The sequence below is a fragment of the Balaenoptera ricei genome, chromosome X, assembly GCF_028023285.1.
Source record: "Balaenoptera ricei isolate mBalRic1 chromosome X, mBalRic1.hap2, whole genome shotgun sequence".
Taxonomy (NCBI): Eukaryota; Metazoa; Chordata; class Mammalia; order Artiodactyla; family Balaenopteridae; genus Balaenoptera; species Balaenoptera ricei.
Window position 1 is genome coordinate 117515606 of NC_082660.1, and position 25577 is coordinate 117541182.

The window sequence follows — 25577 nt, forward strand, 5'->3', positions numbered from 1 at the left end:
TGTGTTTAGAACAGGCAAGCTACACATCAGAGAGTTCCACAGCCCCCAGAGAAGAGAAGTGCCCCCCTGAATGCCTGTCACTTTCCATGCTTCCTGAGCTCTGTGGCCTTCAGCAGATCTTCCCTGTGGTGCCTTGCCCTGGCATTTCATTGGCCAATTCCTTCCTACCTCCTGTGGTGTCAATGATCTGTTCAGGGTGGATCTCTCAGCAGTAGAACTGGTCTAACCGAATGTCTTTCCGGTTCTGACAGTCTGGCACACAACTGCTTAGTGGCACCCAGTATCACAAAGGCCAGCATCGCTCTCTGCTGCTGGGATAACATGCTCCAGGTCCTTTTAGGAAATTGCTGGGTCAGTCCTGCCACCTCCTGGATGGTTCTGCCCCTCAAGCCAAGCCCTTTTGACCCCAAGATATTGGACTCAGCTCAGCCAGTTTGAAGAATTTCTGTCTCTAAGTTGCAATTGACAACTTCACTGTCTTACACCACAAGCTAAGGCTAAGCTCTTATTAGTGTAATATATTTGATTTGTGACTGGTCAAATAAAGATGCAAATACAGAGTAAATGACATTTCATAGAAAGAGAGAAACTCCTGTAGAATCCAGAGGAATCTTGGCCTCGAGCAAGTTTCACTCTGAGAGAAGCTCTGCAGAGAGCCCTTGCTACAAGGCAGGGAGCCTCAGCTGGTCCTCCCCAGCACCAGGCAGCAGGCAGGGCCCTGCACTCTTCTGAAAGGTGAAGGGGTGGCAAGGCCCCAACTAACTGAAACTCTTCACAGAGATTCCCGCGAGTGCAGACTTGAACAAACGCCCAACCGCCACCCACCCAGCTCCAAAGACAGTTCCCCAATCCCCACCTCCAGCACCTCGAATATTCTTGGCTTCAGGCTCCCTCTTCCTGTCAGCTGTGGGCTTGGGACGAGAAGGGGCAGGAGAGGGGTGGAATGGGAAGGCTTGAGTCCAGGCCTCTCCTCTGAGCTCAAGCATCAGGAGAGCAGCCTGACAGCCAGGTGACCGCAGATACGGGAGCCCTAGAGGGGTATGACAGGCAGCACCTAAACCACATTTGGCCCACAGTTTCACCTGGCCCCTGGCCAGACAAAGCACAAGCACTTTCTTTCTTTTTCAGTTCAATTTATTCTCTGAATCAACAAACCTTAGGCTATGAGGGGCAAAGCAAATTCAGGAGTTTAAACAAAGGCATTCATCAGGCAGCTGGGGCCCCCTGCAATGAAAAATAAATCCCTGGCAAAGAAATGGTCAACATTGGCTAGCCTGGGACATTATGACTCCAGGATGATTTTCTCTGATGTGGTTTAGAAGCTCCTTTGCTTGGAGTATTGTACTTTGTACAGGCAGAGGGGTGGGGATGAGCTGATACGGTCAGCCTGTTGGTCAGTCTGTCATCAAACAGTGATTGAGCAACTAGTGTGGGGCAGGCTGCTTGGAACTAGAGGACACGTTATCATGTCCTGGAAAACCAGGAAGCTTAACGACACATTACAGCAATCCCACTCGAGTCACAAGCCCACCACCAAACCAATGACCAGCCAGGGTTTTTTATTTTTTTCTGAAGTGTGACTTTATTCCATAAATGTATGCTTTATATTTAAGTTATATTTCACAATACAAACATAATGCTTTTAAATGCATAGTTTCAAAGAATTCTTTTTTAAAACTTGTTAAAAATTTAAGTATAGTTGATTTACAATATTGTGTTAGTTTCAGGTGTACAGCAAAGTGATTCAGTTATACATATACCTATATATGTATATTCTTTTTCAGATTCTTTTCCATTATAGGTTATTACAAGATATTGAATATAGTTCCCTGTGCTTTACGGTAGGTCCTCGTTGTTTATCTATTTTATATATAGTAGTGTGTATATGTTAATCCCAAACTCCTAATTTATCCCTCCCCCCTCCTTTCTCCTTTGGTAACTATAAGTTTGTTTTCTATGTCTGTGAGTTTGTTTCTGTTCAGCCAGGGTTTTGAAACTAGACAGACTGGGGCTTGAACCCCAGCTCACTCATTAACTTAAATAGCAATGTGACCTTGGATAAGTCAACCTCTCTGCACCTTGGTTTACATGCCAGTAAAATAAAGATAAAAATAATGTCCTAGGCCCCATCAGCTTGGAATATTGCTGCTTGGACATAAGTATCAGGATGTGTATCCACCACCTAAATTTGGAGCCAAATTCCACAAGGCATCAATGTAGCAAATACCTTTATAGCACTTGCTAGCACTGTTCTAAGTGTTTTACATACATTAATTCATTTAACCTTTGTCACAATCTTATAGACTGGGTACTAATATTATTTCCATTTTATAGATGAGAAAGCCCAAGGCACAGACAGGTAATGGAACTACCCTAGATAGTGACACTCACTTGATTTGTGTGAACATTACATGAAGTAGTGCATGCAAAATTCACCTAGAACATAGGCTGTTGACAAATACTATCTATGATTATTAGTCAGTAGTATTGTTGTTATCATTATTATTAACTGTGTTAGTGTTACTATGAGTAGTTACCACAGAGTAATTTAAAATGTAGTTAAACACACTGGCCTAGAGGCCAAGATGGCCGAGTAGAAAGACCCTGAGCTCACCTCCTCTCATGGGCACACCAAAATTACAACTATTTATAGAATAACTATCGATGAAAAAGACTGGAACCTACCAGAAAAGGTCTTCTATAACTAAAGATATAAAGAAGGAACCATAATGAAACAGGTAGGAGGGGTGGAGTCACAGCATAGTCAAGACAAATACCCCTAGGTGGGTGACCCACAAACAAGAGAATAATTACAGTTGCAGAGGTTCTCCCCAAGGATCCAAGGGTCTAAGCCCCACATTGGGCTGCCCAGCCTGGGGTTCCTGTGCCAGGAAGACAAGCCCCCAGAACATTTGGCTTTGAAGGCCAGCAGAGCTTACTTTCAGGGGACCCAGGGGCTGTGGGAAATAGAGACTCCACTCTTAAAGGGCGCAGACAAAATCTCACATGCTCTGGGACCCAGGGCAGAAGCAGTAATGTGAAAGGAGCCTGGGTCAGACCCACCTGCTGATCTTGGAGAGCCTCCCAGAGAGGAAGGAGGCAACTGGAGCTCACCCTGGGAGCATAGACACTGGCGGCACCCATTTTTGGGAGGTCCTTCTACCACGTGGAGACTGGTGCAGGCAAATGCCATTTTGGAATCCTCCCTCTGGCTTGTTAGCCTCAGGACCCAGCCCCGCCCACCCCCACCAACCTGTAAACACCAGTACTACTGGGATGCCTCAGGCCAAACATCTAGCTGGGGGATGGGAGGGGACACAGCTCCACCCACCAGCAAGCAAGCTGAGACCACAGCCACCCCTGGACATGGCCTTATCCACCAGAGGGCCCAGGACTCAGCCTCACACACCATTGCACAGGCACTAGACCTGGGACTCTCTGGGCCCTGCAGCCAGAGACCCAAGGACCTAGATCCACCCACCACTGGGCAGGCACCAGCCCCAGGATATTTGGCTCTGCCCAACAGCAAGCCTGTTCTAGCCTTGGGACCAGCCTCACCCACCAGCAGCAGGCAGACTCCAGCCCCAGGACAACCACAGACCCACAGCCTGCTAACACAGCCCACCTACCAACAGACCAGCACTAGCCCAAGGACCAGATGAGCCCAGACCCCACCTACCAGCAGGCCAACACCAGCTCTGGGACCCCTGGGCCCTGTAGCCAGAGCCCTGGATTCAGCTCTGCCTACCGATGGGCCAGCACTAGCCCCAGGACTTGGCTTCACCCTGTGGTTGTCAAACACCAGCCCTGGGATCTCCTGGACCCTGACTCCAGTGAGCCAGCACTAGCCTTGGTGCCCCAGGGTTCCACAGACAGCCACCTTGTGACCCAGCCCCACCAACCAGCAGCCAGTAGCCTCCACACAAGGCAAAACCTGGCAACCAACCAGACTTAAGGCCAGCCACACCTACCAGACCACACACTGTAGTCAACCTGCTACAACAGAAGGACCCACGCAGCCACATAGGGGCACCCCTAGAGCATATAGCTGGTGACTAGAGGGGAGCTCACTGCTCGGATGCATAGGACATCTCCTACAAAAGGTCACTTCTCCAAGATCAGGAAACATAACCAACCTATCAGATACATAGAAATAAAGAACAAGTTAGGCAAAATGAGGCAACAGAGGAACATATCCCAAATGAAGGAACAAGACAAAACCCCAGAAGAAGAACTAAGTGAAGTGGCAATAGGAAATCTACCCAAGAAAGAGTTCGAGGTAATGATTGTAAAGATGATCAAAGAACTCAGGAGAAAAATGGATGAACATCAAGAAGTTAGGAGTTTTAAATAAAGAGTTAGAAAATGTTAAGAACAACCAAATAGAGATGAATAATATGATAACTGAAATAAAAAATACACTGGAAGGAATCAATAGTAGACTAGATGATACAGAGGAATGGATCAGTGAGCTGGAAGACAGAGTAGTGGAAGTCACTGAAGCTGAAAAGAAAAAAGAATGAAGAGAAATGAGGACAGTTTAAGAGACCTCTAGAACAACATCAAGTGTACTAACGTTTGCATTATAGGGATCCCAGAAGGATAAGAGAGAGAGAAAGAGGCAGAGAACATATTTGAAGATATATTAGCTGAAAACTTCCCTAACCTTGGGAAGGAAACAGGTGTCCAAGACCAGGAAGCACAGAGAGTCCCAAACATAGTCAATCCAAAGAGGCCCACACCAAGATATAGTGTGTGCAGATGACATGATACTATACATAGACAATCCTAAAGATGCCACCAAAAAACTACTAGAGCTCATCAATGAATTTGGTAAAGTTGCATTTCTATACATTAACAATGAAGTATTAGAAAGAGAAATTAAGGAAACAATTCCATTTATGATTGCACCAAAACAACAAACTTACCTAAGGAGGTAAAAGACCTATTCTTAAAAAACTATAAGACACTGATGAAAGAAATTGGAGACCACACAAACAGATGGAAAGATATACCATGTTCTTGGATTGGAAGAGTTAATATTGTTAAAATGACCATACTACCCAAGGCAACCTACAGATACAATGCAACCCCTATCAAAATACTAATAGCATTTTTCACAGAACTAGAACAAATAATTTTAAAATTTGTATGGAAACACAAAAACCCCAAATAGCCAAAACAATCTTGAGAAAGAAGAACAGAGCTGGAAGTATCATGCTCCCTGACTTCAGACTACACTACAAAGCTACAGTAATCAAAACAGTATGCAACTGGCACAAAAACAGACATATAGATCAATGGGACAGAATAGAGAGCCCAGAAATAAACCCACACACTTTTGGTCAATTAATCTATGACAAAGGAGGCAAGAATATACAATGGAGAAAAGACAGTCTCTTCAATAAGTGGTGCTGGGAAAACTGAACAGCTACATGAAAAAGAATGAAGTTAGAACATTCTCTAAGACCATATACAAAATAAACTCAAAATGGATTAAAGATCTAAATGTAAGACTGGAAACCATAAAACTCCTAGAAGAAAACATAGACAGAACAGTCTTTGACATAAATTGTAGCAATATTTTCTTTAGATCTGTCTCCTAAGGCAAAGGAAACAAAATAAAAAATAAACAAGTGGGACCTAATTAAACTTAAAAGCTTTTGCACAACAAAGGAAACCATGGACAAAATGAAAAGTCAGCCTACTGAGTGGGAGAAAATATTTGCAAATGATTTGACCAATAAGGGGTTAATATCCAAAATATATGAGCAGCTCATACAACTCACTATCAATCAAACAAACAACCCAATTAAAAAATGAGCAGAAGACCTGAATAGACATTTTTCCAAAGAAGACATAAAGATGGCCAACAGGCATGTGAAAAGATGCTCAACATTGTTAATCATCAGGGAAATGCTAATCAAAACAACAATGAGATATACTGACAGAGAAAGACAAATATCATATGACATCACTTATATGTGGAATGTAAAGAAATGATGCAAATGAACTTATTTATAAAACAGAAACAGACTTACAGACATAGGAAACAAACTTATGGTTACCAAAGGGGATAGCAGGGGTGAGGCGGGGGAGAGAGATAAACTAGGAGTTTGGGATTAACATATACACACTACTATATATAAAATAGGTAAACAACAAGGACCTACTTATAGCACAGGAAACTATAGTCAATATCTTATAATAACCTATAATGGAAAAGAATCTGAAAAAGAATATATGTGTGTGCGTGTGTGTGTAACTGAATCACTTTGCTGTACACTTGAAACTAACGCAACATTGTAAGTCAACTATACTTCAATAAAAAATATTTTAAAAAACAATGCTATATCACCTCACACCTGTCAGAATGGCTGTCACCAAAAAGAACACAAGTAAACATGGGCGAAGATGTAGAGAAAAGGGAACCCTTGAACACTGTTGGTGGGAATGTAAATTGGTGCAGCCGCTATGAAAAACACTATGGGGTTTTCTCAAAAAACTAAAAATAAAACTACCACATGATCCAGCAATTCCACTCCTGGGTATACATCCAAAGAAAACAAGAATACTAATTTGAAAAGATACATGCACCCTAATGTTCATAGGAGCATTATTTACAATAGCCAAGACATGGAAGCAACCTAAGTGTCCATTAACAGATGAATGGATAAAGAAGATGTGATATATATATGGATTGACCTGGAGGGTATTATGCTTAGTGAAATAAGTCAGATGGAGAAAGACAAATACTATATGATATCACTTATATGTGGAATCTAAAAAAGAAAACAAAGTAGTGAATATAACAAAAGAGATACAGACTCACAGATATAGAGAACAAACTAGTGGTTTTCAGTGGGGAGAGGGAAAAGGTGAGGGGCAAGATGGGGGTAGGGGATTAAGAGGTATAAACTACTATGTATAAAATAAATAAGCTACAAGGATATATTGTACAGCACAGGGAATATAGTCAATATTTTATAATAACTACAAATGGAGTATAATCTATAAAAATTGTGAATCACTATGTTGTACACCTGAAACTAATATAATATTGTAAATCAACTACGCCTCAATTTAAAAGAAAAGTATACCTCAATTTTTTTTAAAGTATCAAGTTAAAAAAATTTTAAATTAAATGTCGTTAAAGATAAAGGGTTTGGCTGTTTCCATCTGCTTCCTTAAAGGAAGCCCACCATTATTTTAGGTAACTCTAGACAGTTATTATGGACCCTCTCAGGATTAATGACTCCAGGGGGGGAAGAGCAAATCCCCTGGGGCTGCTGACTAAGCAAAGGGCAAGCCGCTCAGAAAAGCAGGATGAATTAACCCCAGGAAGCCCCAGAGGAAGAGCAAACAGGGGGAAACACAGCTCTGTTTTGCTTGGAGGTGGGCTGCAACAGCAAGTGTTATCAAAAGAAACTTCAAGTTGAGGGTGAAAGACTGTTCTCTGTTGGTTTGCAAAGTATAGAAATAAAGAGGTCTCTAAGCAAGGGAGAGGGGAATTAACATGCTTTGAGCACATTCTTTACATCAGGAACCTTACCTCTGGTATTTCATTCATCTTTACAATGATTTCATGAGGTAGGTGCTATGATTATTGCAATTTTAGTGATAAGCGCACAGGCTCAGAGAGGTGAAGTGACTCACATAATGTTCCACACCTTAAAATTGTTAGAGCTGGCAAGATATGGAAAGAACCTAAACGGCCATTACAGATGAATGGATAAAGAAGATGTGGTATATATAGACAATGGAATATTACCCAGCCATAAAAAAGAATGAAATAATGCCATTTACAGCAACATGGATGGACCTAGAGATTATCATACTAAGCGAAGTAAGTCAGACAGAGAAAGACAAATACCATATGATATTACCTATATGTGGAATCTAAAATATGACACAAATGACCATATGTACGAAACAGAAACAGACTCACAGACATAGAAAACAGACTTGTGGTTGCCAAGCGGGAAGGGAGGTTGGGGAGGGGTGGATTGGGAGTTTGTGATTAGCAGATGCAAACTGTTATATATAGGATGGATAGATAACAAGGTCCTACTGTATAGTACAGGGAACTATATTCAATATCCTGTGATAAACCATAATGGAAAAGAATATGAAAAAGAATGTATATATGTATAACTGAATCACTTTGCTGTACAGCAGAAATTAACACATTGTAAATCAGCTATATTTCAGTAAAATAAAGTTTAAAAAAATTTTTAGAGCAGAGACTAGATCTCAGGTCTACCCAAATCCAGGTATATTTCTCTTCCCATATTCCCATCAATAAATCCAAAACAAAGCTCCTTGCCCACCCTAAACTTGCTCCTTTTATTCTGTTTCTCTGTCTTGGTGAATGGAGGCCACCATCCAAACCATTACTTAAGCCAGAAATTTGGATGTCATCTAGACTCCTCAACTCACCTCCTGTATCCAGGCTGACATCAAATGCTTCTAGAAATTCTACCTCATTAACATCTTTTTATCCATCCTTTCTTTCTGTCTCCACCATTCTCTATCAGGCTGGAATATTGATGTTTGGGCATATGTGTTAGGATAGAGGCTGGCTATCTAAAATTGGAGCCACTGAACTTGAAACTATTATTCCGATTCTACCTGGCATCTCCAGCACTTAGAACGCATATTTCATTAAATATTGGATGAGCAAATGAATGCATAAATTAATGAGTTAACAGATGCTAATATCCCCATTTTGAGCTTCTTAAACTCTTTAGTGATTCTCTTATCACCTTCAGGATAAAGCCCAAACTTTATATATATACCACTTGAGCCAAATGATATAACTGCTGACCACCTCTGCTTCAGCTTGAATTCAAGCTACTCTCCATCTTCCTTTCAACACTCCATTCTTCACTCACACTGACCTTTTTTTTCCATGAAAGGGCCATGTTCTCTTTTGCACATTGGCCTTCAATCTTTCCCTTGTGTAACCACCATACAACCACCTTCACCCTACCTTCCACTTTTCACCTCCTTAGCTCCTACTCAGCAACTTAAATGGTATATTATTTGGAAAGTTTTTCCTGACACCCCAAGTCCAAGTTTTTAACATTGATAGAACTAAATCCAAGATAGGTTAAGTGACTTGCCCAAGGCCACACAGCTTGGAAGTAGCAGAGTCAAATTTTTGTCCTGCTTTATCAGACTCCAAATATACATTATATCCTTTATATCACTCCTCACAACTCAGGGAGATAAGGGGTTAAGTGACTGGCCCAAGATCACACACCTAAAATGGTGCAGTTTTTGTAGCCCCAAATCCAGGTACATTTTACTACACCAGAGCAACTCCATTTCACTGGTGTTAGAAGAGTTTTTCTTTATGAAGGGGAGGGGTATCTATTTCGCTATTGACAAAACTACAAAAGATTCCTCATCATTATAAATTGAAAAACCAGCTCTTGGACAAATATCCCAAGGGTAAATACCACTACCAATAAAAAAATCACTAAGCGGTTCTTGGCTTTCTTATTCAGCTTGAATAGTGCTCAGTCCTGGCAATGCTTCCCCTCCGCCTCTTTCAGAAAATGAGGCCTGGTGGCCTTTATGATGGGCTCCCAAGGGAATGGGGTAAGCTGACTCACTGTATTCTCTCACTGGGTAAGCCACTAGGTACTCACTGTGCTGGTCAATACAGTCACTTAGCAATCAGGTAAATGTAAGTCTTGAGATGTTCCAAACCTCTTATTTTGACTTTAGCTTCCAAAAACCATCAAAATAAAATGTGCTTTTGGGAATTCACAAACAACAGCTGCTCTTCCCCTTGCACTATGCTTCTACAAAGATAGAACTGCAGCAGGCAGGAGGCATATCAGACAGAACTGTGTCAAGTATGGTGATGGGATTATTGTTTTGAAAACTCTCCACCTAAACCTCAGAGAAGCAAACAGTTCAGGCTTAAAAGGAGGTCACCCTCCAAGGATGCTCATTATTACTACTGGTATCTGTGGGTATTGGGAGGGTTCCTAGTAAAGTTAGAAACCTGACCTTCTCTATGTTTTCTGAGTGCTCAAAAGCCTTCACTTTGGTCTTATCCTCCCTTTTTCTATCCAGAAAAGTCCCGGTCCCATGTTGAAGAGGCAAAACTAAAACACTAAAATCTTCAATGTTTTTTTTTTTTTTTTTTGGCCATGCCACGCAACTTGTGGGATCTTAGTTCCCCAACCAGGGATCAAATCCATGTCCCCTGCAGTGGAAGCATGATGGAGTCCTAACCACTGGACCAGCAGGGAGTTTTCAATTATCTTTAAAATCATTACCTTATTCCATTTCTCCTCCTGCTTACCCACTCCCATCATCATTCTGGAGAGTCCTACCAAGTGCAACACTAGAGATGCTGTTGATATTTAACAGTGATCAATTTCATCAAATAACTTGACTTGAAAAGTAAGATGAGGTTTTTACCGAATACATTTTCTTCATTGGATTAAACTTTAGTGGGCATATTCCAGCAATCCTGGAGTCCCATATCTGTCCTGCATCCCCAAAAACTCTTGGAAATTCAGAAAGGAAAAGTTTGACTAATATTCTCAGAGAGTTCATATATAAATATCAGCACCCCGTATCTCAGATTACAGATATGCAAAGAAGCTTCAAAAAACCAGGACATTTCAGGGGTCAGACACTCTTCTCAGTAATCTAACTGAAGGCATTAACAAATTAAAGACATGTCAATCACAAAGGGAGTTTGTCAACCATGCAATGAGAGGAAAAGGAAGCACTGAAGCCCAAGTTGGCAGCTCCCAGCCAGCACTGCCCAGGCGAGAGTGTTCCCTTGCTCAAGAACTTTACTTACCCATATGGTAGAGTAGACCATGCCCGGAACAGGGCCTGGAACATACTAGGATCTCAATAATAATTTGTTAATGAAATGACTAAATGAATGAATAGGTGACTAAAAGGTGTCAATGACAGGGCCTTTGTGGAGACGGATGCATTATCAGGCCATCCAGTACTAGGATCATAAATCTAATTCCTTTAAATCTGACTCTTCTGCCCTTTGGCATATTATGTAACTGATGAGAGAACCCTAGTGTTCCCAATCCTGCTGTAAATGGTAACACTGGCCTCCTGATTTTAAAATATCAGTTTCTGACTTCAGATCTGTGGAGTGCTGACAAATCAGGCTTCTGAGTCTGTAGTCCTGAGCCAGATCTTGGACACCAGCAAACTCACTAAGATAATGCTACTGGGGGTGGAATAAAGGGTTCTGGATGTCAATTAGCCTAATCCAGGTGACATTATTCTATCTGATCAGTGTCATTTTCATATTTCTACTACTGTACTTTCTGTAAAAACAACACTAATGCCCAAGATGCCATTATTTCCCCCCATGCAACCAATTATTTTCTTAAATCTTATCTTGAAGAACAATTGTCCCTGGGACTCATCCATGCCTCTTGAGACTTCTGCTAATTGGTTCATAACAGTCATTGAAGCCTTACTGCATGCCAAATTCTATGCCCTTTGAGGGCCACAGAAACTAATGTGCAGTGGCAATATTACAGGACTAGGCAGCTACTGACAGATGAGTCTTCGGATACAATTGTACATGGGATCGCGGGAAGAGTCCTGGATTGGAAGTCCCAGCTCTGCATTCATCTTTTCCCTACTTTCACTCACAGGGTGGAATGGAGGATCAAATGAACTAATGGATGTGAAATTGCTTTTTAAATTTTAGTGTTGCCCATTGGCGACCCTCTACTACTACTATCATCATCATCATCTTCATCATCATTTTCATTATCATTATCATCATCATGATTATCAGTCTACTACTGTTAAGGAGAGAAGATACTGTTAGATGGCTGTATGCTAACTTAAGGTTCCATTTCCCTCAAGACTAAGTTGCCCATGGGACCACAGTTAGTGCTACTGCCACTCTCGGTAACGCCACGATTGCTACTTACAGAGCAGCCCTCCACAGAGCAAACGGGATCAGATGCTGTGCCACCCAAATTGCTGGGTATCAAATCTCTCCCATTATCTTCCCAAGGAACACGGTGTGTTGCAGCTGGAAGGAGACAGTCTGACTTAAAGCCAAATCATGCTGGCTTCAAGTTGCTAGAATCGGCTCCTCGGAAGGTGAATTTTGTGAAGCTAGGGTACTGTGCCTCCCACCCACCCCCACCCCCCATTTAATTGGATCTGTATTTGAGCTGTACATTCAGAAAGCTCTTCTGTCACTTTTTGTCAAAGATTTCTCTTTGAGTAGCTTGAAATATCTATTAAACATTTAGCCTAAAGCAGTGTCTTTTGAATCCCCAGCTCACTAATTCAGGTACTGGAGCACTGCAAGCGTACACCACCAGCCTGCAAATGGATAAACTACTCAAAAGACATTTTCCACCCCTTAAATACAGTTCCAAGAAAGAATAGGAAATGCCTCATACCTCTAATGGAAGCTATTTGCTACAAAAACAAATCATCAGGTCCGTGGAGCTAGAAATGCCTTTTGCAAATAAAAGTGAAAGGAAGAGACAGCAAAACAGCAGCGGAAACCGTGCAGTAATCACCCACAAAGCACATGATTCAAATAAAAATGAAATACTTATTTGAAAAACGGGTTACCTACACACCCAACAGCGGTTGTCAGTTTATGTATAAAAGAAAACAACCAGCATTTTGTATGAATTTCAAAGGAAATGAGCTATTTGTTCCTTGTTAGTAGCTAATGTAAATATCAGAGCAAATAGCATTTTTTTGATTCCAATAAAATTGTAGAACATTTCCAAATGCTCGTACGTAAATCCTGACATCAAAATGTACATCTCTTAAGATACTGAAAGATGAGCCCCAAATGATGTGCTTAATACATTTGTTCTTTCTTGAAGAGATGAGGTATAATTGTAACAATCATCTTGTAGCTAGGAATTAGATGAAGAACCCTGAACTATAAGTACTAAATCAAACTAAATAATCTCTTATCCTATTTTTCTCTCTTATACTTGTCATTACTTCCTGAAGTTCTCATTACAACTGCATAATTCTACCCACCGCCCTCCACCCTCCGAAACCCCATAGGTTTTCTTCAGAAAAGGAGGGTAGCTTTCCCCTTCTCCTTTCCCTCGGAACCACAGTTTTCTCCCCACAAATATTCATGGGGTGAGACTCACAGACAAATTATTTCAATGAGCAATAATACCTTTTTGGGTAGGACAACTAAGTTATTTCTGCTTTGTCTTCTTACATATATTTAGCGTATCTTTAAGACTTGCTGTTGTTATCCCTTGAGAAAAGAGAACCTGTTCTAGAAGAAAGGTTAGTGGGAAAGCATGAGCTACATTGTGATATTAAATACAGATTTCTTTTTCCAAAGCTAAAACCCACAGTCCTCCTTCGTTCGGTCCTAAAGAAGACATAACATCTCCAGCTAATGGGCTGTCCACAAATGACCATTATTGAATGAATAATAAAGGAATAATAGCAATGTGATTTCCACTTACATCAACCACAAAAATCTTCTGGGAATCATCCAAAAACTGCACTTTTAAATGTAGCATTCTCGGAGAGGCCGTTGGGCTGCGAGCAGGCTCAGAGTGCTGTGAGTGTTGTGACAGGAAGGGGGCTTTCTCAAGGAATTTCACTCTTAGCTGCAGGCAGTGCGCTCAGGTCCCCCCACCCCCATCCAGGCACCCCCCCACCCACAGCAGGGCACACTTCTGTTTGCTTGAATTGATGCACACTCAAGGGCATGTGTGCTGCCACGTGCTGATGATCAATAGCATCTGGGCTATCTCCTATTTGGTCAACGTCAAATCCAACTGGACTCACTCTAGCCCTCTTAAACTCGATTCCTTTCTTCAAAGAAAAAGAAGAAGAAAGAAAACACTTGCAACCCCTGGGGATTTTCTTTATTTCACAGGAGCACGATTTGAAAACCCTAGATGAAGCTTTGATAAACTGAGAAAAGCCATTCTCAAAAGTAAAAGGATTAGAGTTAGTCTCATATTGTACTAGAAATTTCATGGCTGAACTAGGAAACTTTATGTATAATAATTGTAATTGTTTTGAATGTACGTGATTTAGAAATGAAAATTATATAAAAAGGAATATATGGAAAAGCTCAATTCCATTTCTGTCCCCTCTATTCTGTGTCCCCATACATCCCTATCAGTAACCAATTTTATTAGTTTTTTGTTGTTGTTATTTAGCCTTCAGTGTTTCTTTATGCAAATACTGTACAAGAAAATACGAATGTATTTCTCATACATATGTAGCATGCTGTTAAACTGTTTTGTGCCTTCCTTTTCTTACTTCATATATCATTGTTGATTTCTCTTTAGCTGTGCATGGAGAGCTTCCTGATTTTTTTACAGCTGCATAATTTTTCACGGTGTAGGTGAAATACAGTTGACTCAAATAATCCCCTATTTGTGGACATGGGTTGTTTCCAACTCTTTGCTTTCATAAACAAGTTTGAAATGAATATCCTCATATATATGTCATTTTATATGTATGTCATTTTATCTGTAGGATAGATTTCCAGAAGTGGAATTGCTGGACAAGGGTAATGTACTGGTAATTTTTATAGCGACTTCTATTTTCTTCCATAAAGGTTGTTATGATTTGATTTGTGTCCCCCAAAATTCAAGTGTTTAAGTCCTAACCCCCAGTTACTCAGAATGTGACTCTATTTGGAGATAGGGTTTATAAAGAGGTAATTAAGTTGAAATGAGGTCATTAGCGTGTGCCCTAATCCAATATGACTAGTGTCCTTATAAGTAGAGGACATTAAGACATAGACATGTACAGAAGGAAGACCATGTGAAGACACAGGGAAGAGAAGATGGCCACTTACAAGCCAAGGAGAGAGGTCTCAGAAGGAGCCAACCCTTCCAGCACTTTGATCTCAGACTTGTAGCCTCCAGAACTGTGAGAAAATAAATTCAAATAAATTTCTGTTCTTATAAGCTACCTAGTGTCTGGTACTTTGTAATGGCACACCTACCAACCTAATACAAGTGTTGTACCAACTTGCAGTCCTACTCACAATGTATGAGCGCTCCTATTTTCCCCAGGCTCACCAACAGAGTACGCTGTCAAACTTTTTGATCTTAGACAAATTGATAAGTGAGAAAAAGAATCTCAGTGTAGTTTTAAATTTGAATTTTTCATATTATGAGAGAAGTTGAGTATCTTTTCAGATGTTTCAGGGTATTCTTTTTTTTTTTTATAAACTATCTTTCCATGTAGTTCCACACACTTTTTGAAAAAAATATTGGTTATTGTCTCTTTTCCTCAATCTCTAGGAACTCTTTAAAAATTAGGAAAATTAGCCCTTTGTGATATGAATTAATTACAAATACTTTCCCCATTTATCCTTTGTCTTTGTTTATGGTGTATGTGTGTGTGTTATTTACCATGAGAAATTATTTATTTTGGTGAAGTGAAATTTGTCAATCAGTTTTTAAATGGCCTCTGGATTTGTGTCATAATTAGAAAGGCCTGCTTCACTTCAAGCTTTACCGTTAGTACTTTTATGGCTTCATTTTTTAAAATTTAAATCTTTGATCTCTTTAGATTTTATCTTGATATATGGTGTGAAGTATGGATCAAATTTAATCTTTTTCCAAATAGCTACCCAGTTGTCCTGATGTCATTGATTAGAAAGTTCATTTTTACCCCCATCAATTTGAGAAGATGCCTTTATCATATATTAAATTGCCATATGCATTTGGGCCTGTTTTTGGATTTTTGTTTCCTTCCATGTACTAGTTTCACATTGTTTTAAGTTTTGAGGCTCTAGAGTATGTTTTAATATCCAATAAGGCTGCTCTACTCCACATTGCTCTATATTTACAAAGTTTTCCCTGCTATTATTGTTTACTTATTTTTCTATATAAGCTTGTACAGTTCAGGAAAAGAATCAGGTATATTTATAAAGATGTGTTAAAAATTATAAATTTATTTATGGAAAACATATCTTTCTGATGGTGAGTCTTCTTATTCATGGGGCATGTATGTCAATTTGTTCAGGTCTACTTTTATGTCCTCTTCTAGAATGTTGTATTTAATATAAATTTTCAAACATATACAGAACCAAAGAGTTTAGTACAGTAAACTCCCATACATTCATAATCCAGATTAAAAACTGTTATGAGATGAACTGTGTTCCTCCCAAATTCATATATTGAAGCCCTAACCCTCAGTACCTCAGAATGTGACTGTATTTGGAGAGAGGGCCTTTAAAGAAATAAGTAAGTTCAAATGAGGCCTTTAGGATGGGCCCTAATCCAATCTGACTGGTGTTCTTATAAGAAAAGAAAATTTTTACACACGAGAGAGACCAGGGATGCGCACACACAGAGGAAAGTTCGTGAGAGGGCACAGTGAGAGCGCAGCCATCTGCAAGCCAAGGAGAGAGGCCTCAGAAGAAACCAACCCTGCCAACACCTCGATCCTGGATTTCTAGCCTCCAGAATGGTGAGAAATAAATTTCTGTTGTTTATGCCATTTAGTCTGTGGTATTTTTTTAAAATTAATTAATTAATTTGTTTATTTTTGGCTGCATTGGGTCTTCGTTGCTGCACGCGGGCTTTCTCTAGTTGCGGTGAGCAGGGGCTACTCTTCGTTGCGGTGCGTGAGCTTCTCATTATGGCAGCTTCTCTTGTTGCAGAGCACGGGCTCTAGGCGTGCAGGCTTCAGTAGTTGTGGCATGCGGGCTCAGTAGTTGTGGCTCGCGGGCTCTAGAGCGCAGGCTCAGTAGTTGTGGCGCACGGGCTTAGTTGTTCTGCGGCATGTGGGATCTTCCCAGACCAGGGTGCAAAACCGTGTCCCCTGCATGGGCAGGTGGATTCTTAACCACTGCGCCACCAGGGAAGTCCCATACTATTTTTAAACTTTCTTTCTTCACTGATCTGTACAACATGGACATTTTTCCATATTAGTACATTAGATCTATCTAGGTTTTTTTTTAATGCACTATTGTATATTTTCTCAGTTCCTTTATTAATAGACATTTGGGTTGTTTTCCCTTATGAACAATACTGCAATAAACATCCTTGTACATAAATCTTTGCACATTTGTGGCGACGTCCCTATAGGATAAATTTCTAGCACTTGAAATGGTGGATCACCGGGTCTGAAAATTTATCTTTTAATAGATACTATCAAGTTGCCCTTTGAAAATGTTATACCAATTTTCACTTTCAGCAAGAGTGTGCTAGCTAATACATCCAATGAACCATTAAATAATAGTGCCAATAATGGGCATCATTTCCTTTCTCCTGACATTAGCAGGAATGCTTCCAGGGTTTCCCCATTAAGTAAAACTCTGGCTTTTGAAGGAGACATTTTCAAAAGTACATTTAAACCTGATTGGGTAAGAATCCCAAAACACCACCTTTTGTCTATATTGAACCGACTTATCCTATGTCACTAAATAAATAGGCTGGTAAAATTAGACCAACGAAATGCTGTCATCTGATGGACAAGAGAGCATACCTTTGCTAATATTTTGACAGCTCACAGCACAGTCTCCACAACAACTCCAAGTGAAGAGTCAGCTGCAAGGCTGGTGGAAAAAGCTGTAGCTCTGGTGACCAAAGAATCTATTTAAAATCTTACCAGCAATGTGACCTGAGACAGGTTACTTCAGCTCCCTGTGCCTCAGTTTCCTAACTTATAAAGTAAGGTGACAATTCTAATTCATAGAGTTGTTGTGAGAAAGAAAAGATCTAGATATATGAAATCATAAAATTCAGTGCCTGGCACACAGTAGGCACAAAATAAACGTTTGCTGAATGGGTGAGTATCAAGGAAATAAATATAAATAATTCACTGTTTGCTGAAGTTTAAAATGGTAAATGAAGAATTTCTCTCTTTTCCTCTCTCTTTTTCCACCTAGACTTCATTCCTTCAGTTATTACTGGCAAAATGTTACTAATTGACTGTGATCCAAAACAGGAAACTGTCTTAAAGGAAATTTTCATATTCTACTTTAAAGTAAAAATCCAAAGTTGGGCTCACCCCTGGAAAAATCAGCCTGGCCAGTCTGTCTTCACTTTAGTCCCTCCACACATAAGAAGGTGGAGAGGGAGCGCTGAGCAGGAGGCCAGAATAGGAGCAAAAGGAAATTGGGCGATGGATCCCAGGGTTGGTGAGCTAGGATGTAAATGGAAGAGTATACTAGATAGCTTTTACCCTTACCATTTAAAAATAAACCTAAATCAAAAATAAAAATAAAAAGCACCACATCACTGTTTTTTCCTAAGATCCAAAGGGTGAACTGTGATATGACTTTAAGGGTAAGAGTTAAGAATTCTGACCAAAATTAGGGCCCCAGTTCCTGGCATTTCATCATTAGTATCTTATTTCTTTGGGGTTAAAGACTATTCTTTTTCAAAAGTTCCTTATTTTTTCCAGCTTTATTGAGATATAATTGACATAAAACAGTGTTTAAGTTTAACGTGTACATGTGATGATTTGATACACTTATACATTGTAAAATGTTTACCTCAGTCGGGTTAGTTATCACCTCCATTACCTCATGTAATTACCATTTCTTTTTTGTGATGAGAACATTTAAGATCTACTCTCTTAGCAACTTTCAATCATATAATACAGTATTGTTAACTATAGTCACCATGCTATACTTTAGATCCCCAGGACTTATTCATGTTATAAGTGGAAGTTTGTACACTTTGACCAACATCTCCCCATTCCCACCCCGCCAGCCACTTACAACCACCATTTTACTTTGTTTCTGTGAGTTTGAGTTTTATAGATGCTACATATAAATGATATCATACAGTATTTGTCTTTCTCTGTCTGACTTATTTCACTTAATGCCATCAAGGTCCATCCATATTGTTGCAAATGGCAGGATTTCCTTCTTTCTCATGGCTCAATAATATTCCCTTGTGTATATATGCCTCATTTTCTTTATCCATTTATCTGTAGACTGATGCTAAGGTGGTTTCTGTATCTTGGTTATTGTGAATAACATGGCAATGAACGTGGGAGTGCAGTATCTCTTTGAAGACTTGATTTCATTTCTTTTGGATATGTACCCAGAAGTGAGATTACTGGATCATATGGTAGTTCTATTTTTAATTTTTTGAGGAATCTTCACACTGTTCTCCATAGTGGCCTCACCAATTTACATTTCCACCAATAGTGCCCCAGGGTTTCCCTTTCTCCACATCCTTGCCAAAATTTATCTCTTGTCTTTTTTATAATAGCCATTCTAACAGGTGTGAGGTAACATCTCATTGTGGTTTTGATTTGCATTTCCCTGATGACTAGTCATATTGAACATCCTTTCACGTACCTGTTGGCCATTTGTGTATCTTCTTTGGAAATGTGTCTACTCAGTTCCTCTGCTCATTTTTTAATCAGATTTTTTGTGTGTTTGTTTTTGCTCTTGAGTTTTATGAGTTCCTTCTATGTTTTGGATATTAACTCCTTATCAGATATATGATTTGCAAATATTTTCTTACATTCCATAGGCTGCCTTTTCATTTTTTAAATTATTTCTTTTGCTGTGCAGAAGATTTTTAGTTTGATGTAGTCCCACTTGTTTACTTTGGCTTTTGTTGCTTGTGCTTTCAGTGTCATAGCCCCCAAAATCATTGCCAGAACCACTGTCAAGGGGCTTTTCCTCTATGTTTTCTTCTAGAAGTTTTATAGCTTTAGATCTTATGCTTAATTCTTTAAATCCATTTCAAGTTAACGTTTTGTGAGTGGTGTGAGATAGGGTCCATTTTATTCTTCTGCATGTGATTATCCAGTTTTCCTTATACCAATTATTGAAGAGATTATCCTTTCGCCATTGAGTATTATTGACTCCCTTGTCAATATTAGTTGGCTGTATAAGCAAGGGGTTATTTCTGGGTTCTTGATTCTGTTCCATTGGTCTTTGTGTCTATTTTTATGCCAGTACCACACTGTTTTGATTACCATACGTTTGTAATAACATAGTTTGAAATCAAGAAGCGTGATGCCTCTCGCTTTGTTCTTTTCAGGGACTTTTGTAGTTCCATACAAATTTTAGTATTTTTTTCTCTATTTCAGTGGAAAATGCCATTGGAATTTTGATAGGAATTGCATTGAATCTATAGATGGCTTTCAGTAGTATGGACATTTTAACAATATCAATTCTTCTAATACATGAACATTAGATATATTTCCTTTTATTTGTGTCCTCTTCAGTTTCTTTAAATTGAACAATCTCATGCAAAATGATTCAGTATTTTTGCAGATTATATTATATTATAAATTGTTACAAGTTAATAGCTAAAAATTCCCCGTGTTCTACAATGTATCCTTGTTGCTTATCTATTTTATTCATAGTAGTTTGTATCTGTTAATCCCTGACCCCTAGTTTGTTCCTCTCCCCTTTGGTAACCACTAGTTTGTTCTCTATATCTGTGACTCTGTTTCTGTTTTGCATATACATTATTTTTTAGATTCCACATATAAGTGTTATTATATAGTAGCTGTCTGACTTATTTCACTAAGCATGATATTCTCTAGGTTCATCCGCATTGCTGCAAATGGCAGAATTTCATTCTTTTTTATGGCTGAGTAATATTCCATTGTATATATATACTGCATCTTCTTTATATATTCATCTGTTGATGGGCACATAGTAATCTCTAATGGTTTTTCTAATTTCTGTGATATCAGTTGTAATATTTCCTTTTCATTTCTGATTTTATTTGTTTGAGTCTTCTCTCTTTAAATTTAGTCAGTTTTTGTTGTCTTCAAATAAAAAAACAGCTCTTAGTTTCATTGATCTTTTCTATTTTTTTTTCTTTTGGTCTCTATTTCATTTATTTCTGCTCTGATCTTTATTTCCTTTCTTCTACTAAATTTGGGCTTAGTTAATTCTTTTTTTTCTAGTTCTTTGAGGTGTAAAGTTAGGTTATTTATTTGAGATCTTTCTTTTTTCTTAATGTAAGTACCTATTGCTAAAGCTTCCCTCTTATAAGTGCTTTTGCAGCATCCTATAATGCTTTGGTATGTAATGCATCCTATAATGTTTTGGTATGTAGTGTTTCCATTTTTGTTTGTTTTCAAGATATTTTTAAATGTTCCTTTTGATTTCCTCCTTGACCCATTGGTTGTTCAGAAGTGTGTTGTTTAATTTCCACGTTTGTGTGAATTTTCCAGTTTTCCTTTTGTTATTGATTCCTAGTTTCATACCTTTGTGGTCAGAAAAGTTACTTGGTATGACTTCAGCCTTCTTAAATTGGCTAAGAATTGTTTTGTGATGTGATCTTTCCTGGAGAATATTCCATGTGGAACTTGAGAAGAATATATATTCTGCTGCTGTTGAATGGAATGTTCTATATACGTCTGTTAGGCCCATTTGCTCTAAAGTATAATTCAAGTCCAGCATTTCCTTCTTTTATGTCTGGATGATCTATCTATTATTGAAAGTGGGGTTATTGAAGTCCCCTACTATTATTGTACTGTTGTCTATTTCTCCATTCAGATCAGTTAGTGTTTGCTTAATATATTGGATTAGCCAAAAATTTCGTTTGGGTTTTTCCATAAGATGTTATGGAAAAAGCTCATCCCAGACTGCCCTCAGCCCACACGCCAGCCAGCTCCGTTATGGTGACCCACAGCCCCAGCACTGTGGACCGAATTGCTGGCTCAAGATGTGATGAAGGAGATGGGAGGCCATCACATCATGGGCCTCTGTGTGCTCAAATGGGGCTATAAATTCTTTGCTGACCTGCTGGATTACATCAAAGCACCAAACAGAAATAGTGATAAATCTATTCCTATGACTGTAGATTTTATCAGACTGAAAATCTACTGTAATAACCAGTCAACAGGTGACATAAAAGTAATTGGTGGAGATAATCTCTCAACTTTAACTGGAAAGAACTTCTTGATTGTTGAAGATACAATTGACACTGACAAAACAATGCAAACCTTGCTTTCCTTGGTCAAGCAGCATAATCCAAAGATGGTCAAGGTTGCAAGCTTGCTGTTGAAAAGGATCCCTCGAAGTGTTGGTTATAGACCAGACTTTGTTGGATTTGAAATTCCAGACAAGTTTGTTATAGGATATGCCCTTGACTATAATGAATACTTCAGGGATTTGAATCATGCTTGTGTCATTAGTGAAACTAGAAAGGCAAAATACAAAGCCTAAGATGAGAGTTCAAGTTGAGTTTGGAAACATCTGGAGTCCCATTGAAGTCACCAGTAAAATTATCAAATGTTCTAGTTCTGTGGCCAGCTGCTTAGTAGAGCTTATTGCGTGTATCTTCTAAGAATTGTATCTGTTTTGTATTTTAGAAAGGTCAGTTGCTGCATTCCTGAACTCTTTATTTGCAACTGTGAGTCTATAGACTATCAGTTCCCTTTGGGTGGATTGCTGTTTGACTTGTGAATGAAAAATCTCTTAAACCACACCACTATTGAATGAAAATATTGAAATTGTATCTGTAAGAAACATTTAAAGAGATGAATATGTTAGTTTTTTAACTGGGATTTTAATTTTTATATAGTCAGGAAAGAACAGAAGTGATTGAATGCTGTTAATTATACCACTGTGTGTTTAGAAAAGAAGCAGTTTCATAAAAGTGACAGCATTTAGAGGTCATTATGTAGTATAAACTCTATGTCCTAGAATTATTTTAGTAGACTTCAGTAGTATTAACTGTATGTTCCCGCTTGTTCAGATTATTTCTGGTGAATCTTTGTTAACAGTTCCTTTTAAATACAGGTCAATACGTTCCAAAAACCTACCACTTTTTGAATTCTTCAATGTAAAAAACCCTTAAAAATAAAGGCTGTCTCTTTAAAAGAAAAAAAAAAAAGGTTACAGAAAAACCCAAAAGAACTTTTTGGCCAACCCAATATTTAGGTGCTCTTAGGTTGAGTGCATATCTATTTATGACTGTTAGGTCCTCTTGATGAATTGACCCCTTTGTAATTATAGAGTGACCTTCTTTGTCTCTTGCTATAGTTTTTTTCTTAAAGTCTATTTTGTCTGATATAAATATAGCCATCCCTGTTCTCCTTTGGTTTCCATTTGCATGGAATATCTTTCTCCAATCCCTTCGCTTTGAGTCTATATGTGTCCTTATAGCTGAAGTGAGTCTTCTATAGGGAGCATATTGTTGGTTCTTGTTTTTTTTTTATCCATTCAGCTACTCTATGTCTTTTGAGTGAAGAATTTAGCCCATTTACATTTAGAGTAATTATTGATAGGTAAGGACTCACTAATGCCATCTTATTAATTGTTTTCTAGTTGTTTTCTATTTTTCTTATTCAGGGGTCCCTTATAAAAGTGCCAATAGTCTTGAAAGTTAATCAACTTTTTACAATGGATTTAATAGAATGTCAGAGCCGAAAGGACCTTTCTTAGGTGTATTCACTTATTCTTTTTCTGTGTCTCCCATGAAAATAGTTCTTTATGATCATATAAAAATAAATGTTCATTTTTTAAAGTTTAGCAACATAAACACATAAAGAAGGAATTAGAGTCATCTGAATTTATTCAACAAACCTGAGATATTCACCATCAACATCTTGGTAACTATCTAATAAAAATTATAGTAGTAGTCCTGGTACTATAATTTGCCAACTGGGTGATTTTGGTAGGTTGTTCTCTAAGCCTGTTTCCTCACCTATAAAATAGGGTTAATACCCCCTGGGTAGCAAACCTTGTCAATGTGTCTGTGCTTTGCCCAGATCCCCTCAAATGCCTTTTACAATTTTTGTGTGCCCATCTTCCCAGCATCTATGTATTTTGCTTTTAAAGGCCAGCACTTGCGAATGTTTTTAAGAAGACTGTCCCTGGGAGACTGGAGCCACTTTTCCTAAAAGTGCAGACAAATCAGAAAATCCTGTGAAATTTAAATCTCTCCAGGGCAGCCGTTAACCAATGGCTGATGCAGAAATATAAAAGCTCAGCTCTGATGTATAATTTACATGTCAGAGCCTCCCTGAAGGATAAAACTAAAGTTGGGACTTAGCCCAAAATTGCACCTTTCTTTGCTTCTTCTCATTCTGTATCCTACTTGCCCCACTCCAGTTCTTCCAGGAGTAATTACTTAATAAACCATGTGCACATGAAACTATCTTAGTGTCTGCTTGTGGCGAACCAGCTTAAGACACTCAGGTTGCTTACTTCACAAGTTGTTGTCAAGATAACTCAAGAAAGTGAAAGTGACAACTTTTGCTAGGTAAAGGGCCCTCCCATGACCATCTTTCTACTTTCCTTTTCAAGAATGAGCTCTACATAGGACTGACACTCAGGATCCATGCAGAACCACCTCTCTAGAAATGAGTCTTTGCCCCTGTTTAGAGTTGAAGAAACTGCCACTCTTTCTAGTCCAATCTTTCTTTCCAGGTATGTTAATCCCAAGAATACTAATAATTATAACTACTATATGTAGAGCTATTACCATATTCAAAAAGTTTGAATATGTTATCACATTTTATCCTCAAAACAGCCCCCTGAAGCAGGAATTCTTACTATCATCCCCATATTACAGATGAGGAAATGGAGGTCCAGAAAAAATAAGTATCAACAAATGCCAGTGCTGGAATTTTAACTCAGGTCACATATTCATGACTTCAGTGTCCAACTCTTGACCACTACACATATTGCCTCCCACTTTTTGCCTACCTCTCACTCAGGGAACTCAGGAATCCTGGTTTGCCTCCCCATACGAGCATCAGGATTTCACCACTTAAAACATGCCTCCATTACGTCCTAACATTCATTCACCCCTGAGCGAGTCTCTGAATTTCTGTAGTATACATCTTTGATCTTCGCTTTGGGAAGATCTATATAAAACAGTTTATCTTGACAGGATTGTTCTGAGACTTCTGGGAAAATGAGCTTTTGTCGAGTGTTCATTATGAGCTAGACACTTTGTTAATCAATTAGCTAATCAGCTCATTTAATTTCCACATAAACCTATGATGTGGGCACTATTTTTATCAGAAAAGGAAGGAAGATCATTTTGTAGGCGAAAAAATTGAGGATCAAAGAGGTCTTACCCAAAGATCACCTTAGCAGTAGCTGGCAAACCTGGAACTTGGGGCCTATTGACTCCGAAGTTTGAATTTGTTCTTTTTCCATCAGGCTGCCTGTTAACTTTATTTGTCCAAATCTCAAATTTGACTTGTTAGCTACAGAGCCAAATGTGTTGTGTCTGTTCTTAGTGATGCACTGTTACTGAAGAAGGTGTTTGGTGAATATTCTTGTTTAACCAGGTGCTCAGTCTGATTTTTGCAAGCTCTGTCATATGCCCAGTTTTGGGGAAGGTGAGAAAGAAGGGATGAGGCCAAAGGCACTCCGTCTGGTACCTTTTTTGCTCTCGGCATAGCCAGTCCCCCATTACACACCTAACTGGTCTAAGAGAATAGCAAGAGGGGTAAGAAGATGGGTGGGTGAGAAGGGGGGACATAAGTCTTCTCCCACGTGTGAGCTCAGCTTCCTGCAGGGTTTTAGATTTTCTAAAACCCTAAGATTTCAACTAACTTAGATTTTCAACTAAGATTTTCTTGGGTGCCTATTATGTGCCAGGCTTCTTCATATGCTATTCCTCCATCATTCATTC

At 39.0% G+C, this 25577-nt stretch overlaps 1 protein-coding gene across 1 annotated transcript; it reads left to right on the top strand.

The window, feature by feature from the left end:
- Positions 1-21634: 21634 nt before the first annotated feature.
- Positions 21635-22252, top strand: LOC132356985 (hypoxanthine-guanine phosphoribosyltransferase-like). Its single transcript, XM_059910287.1, has one exon. It carries the CDS (start codon positions 21653-21655, stop codon positions 22148-22150), a length of 498 nt encoding a protein of 165 aa, XP_059766270.1. The 5' UTR covers positions 21635-21652; the 3' UTR covers positions 22151-22252.
- The last annotated feature ends 3325 nt before the right edge of the window (positions 22253-25577 follow it).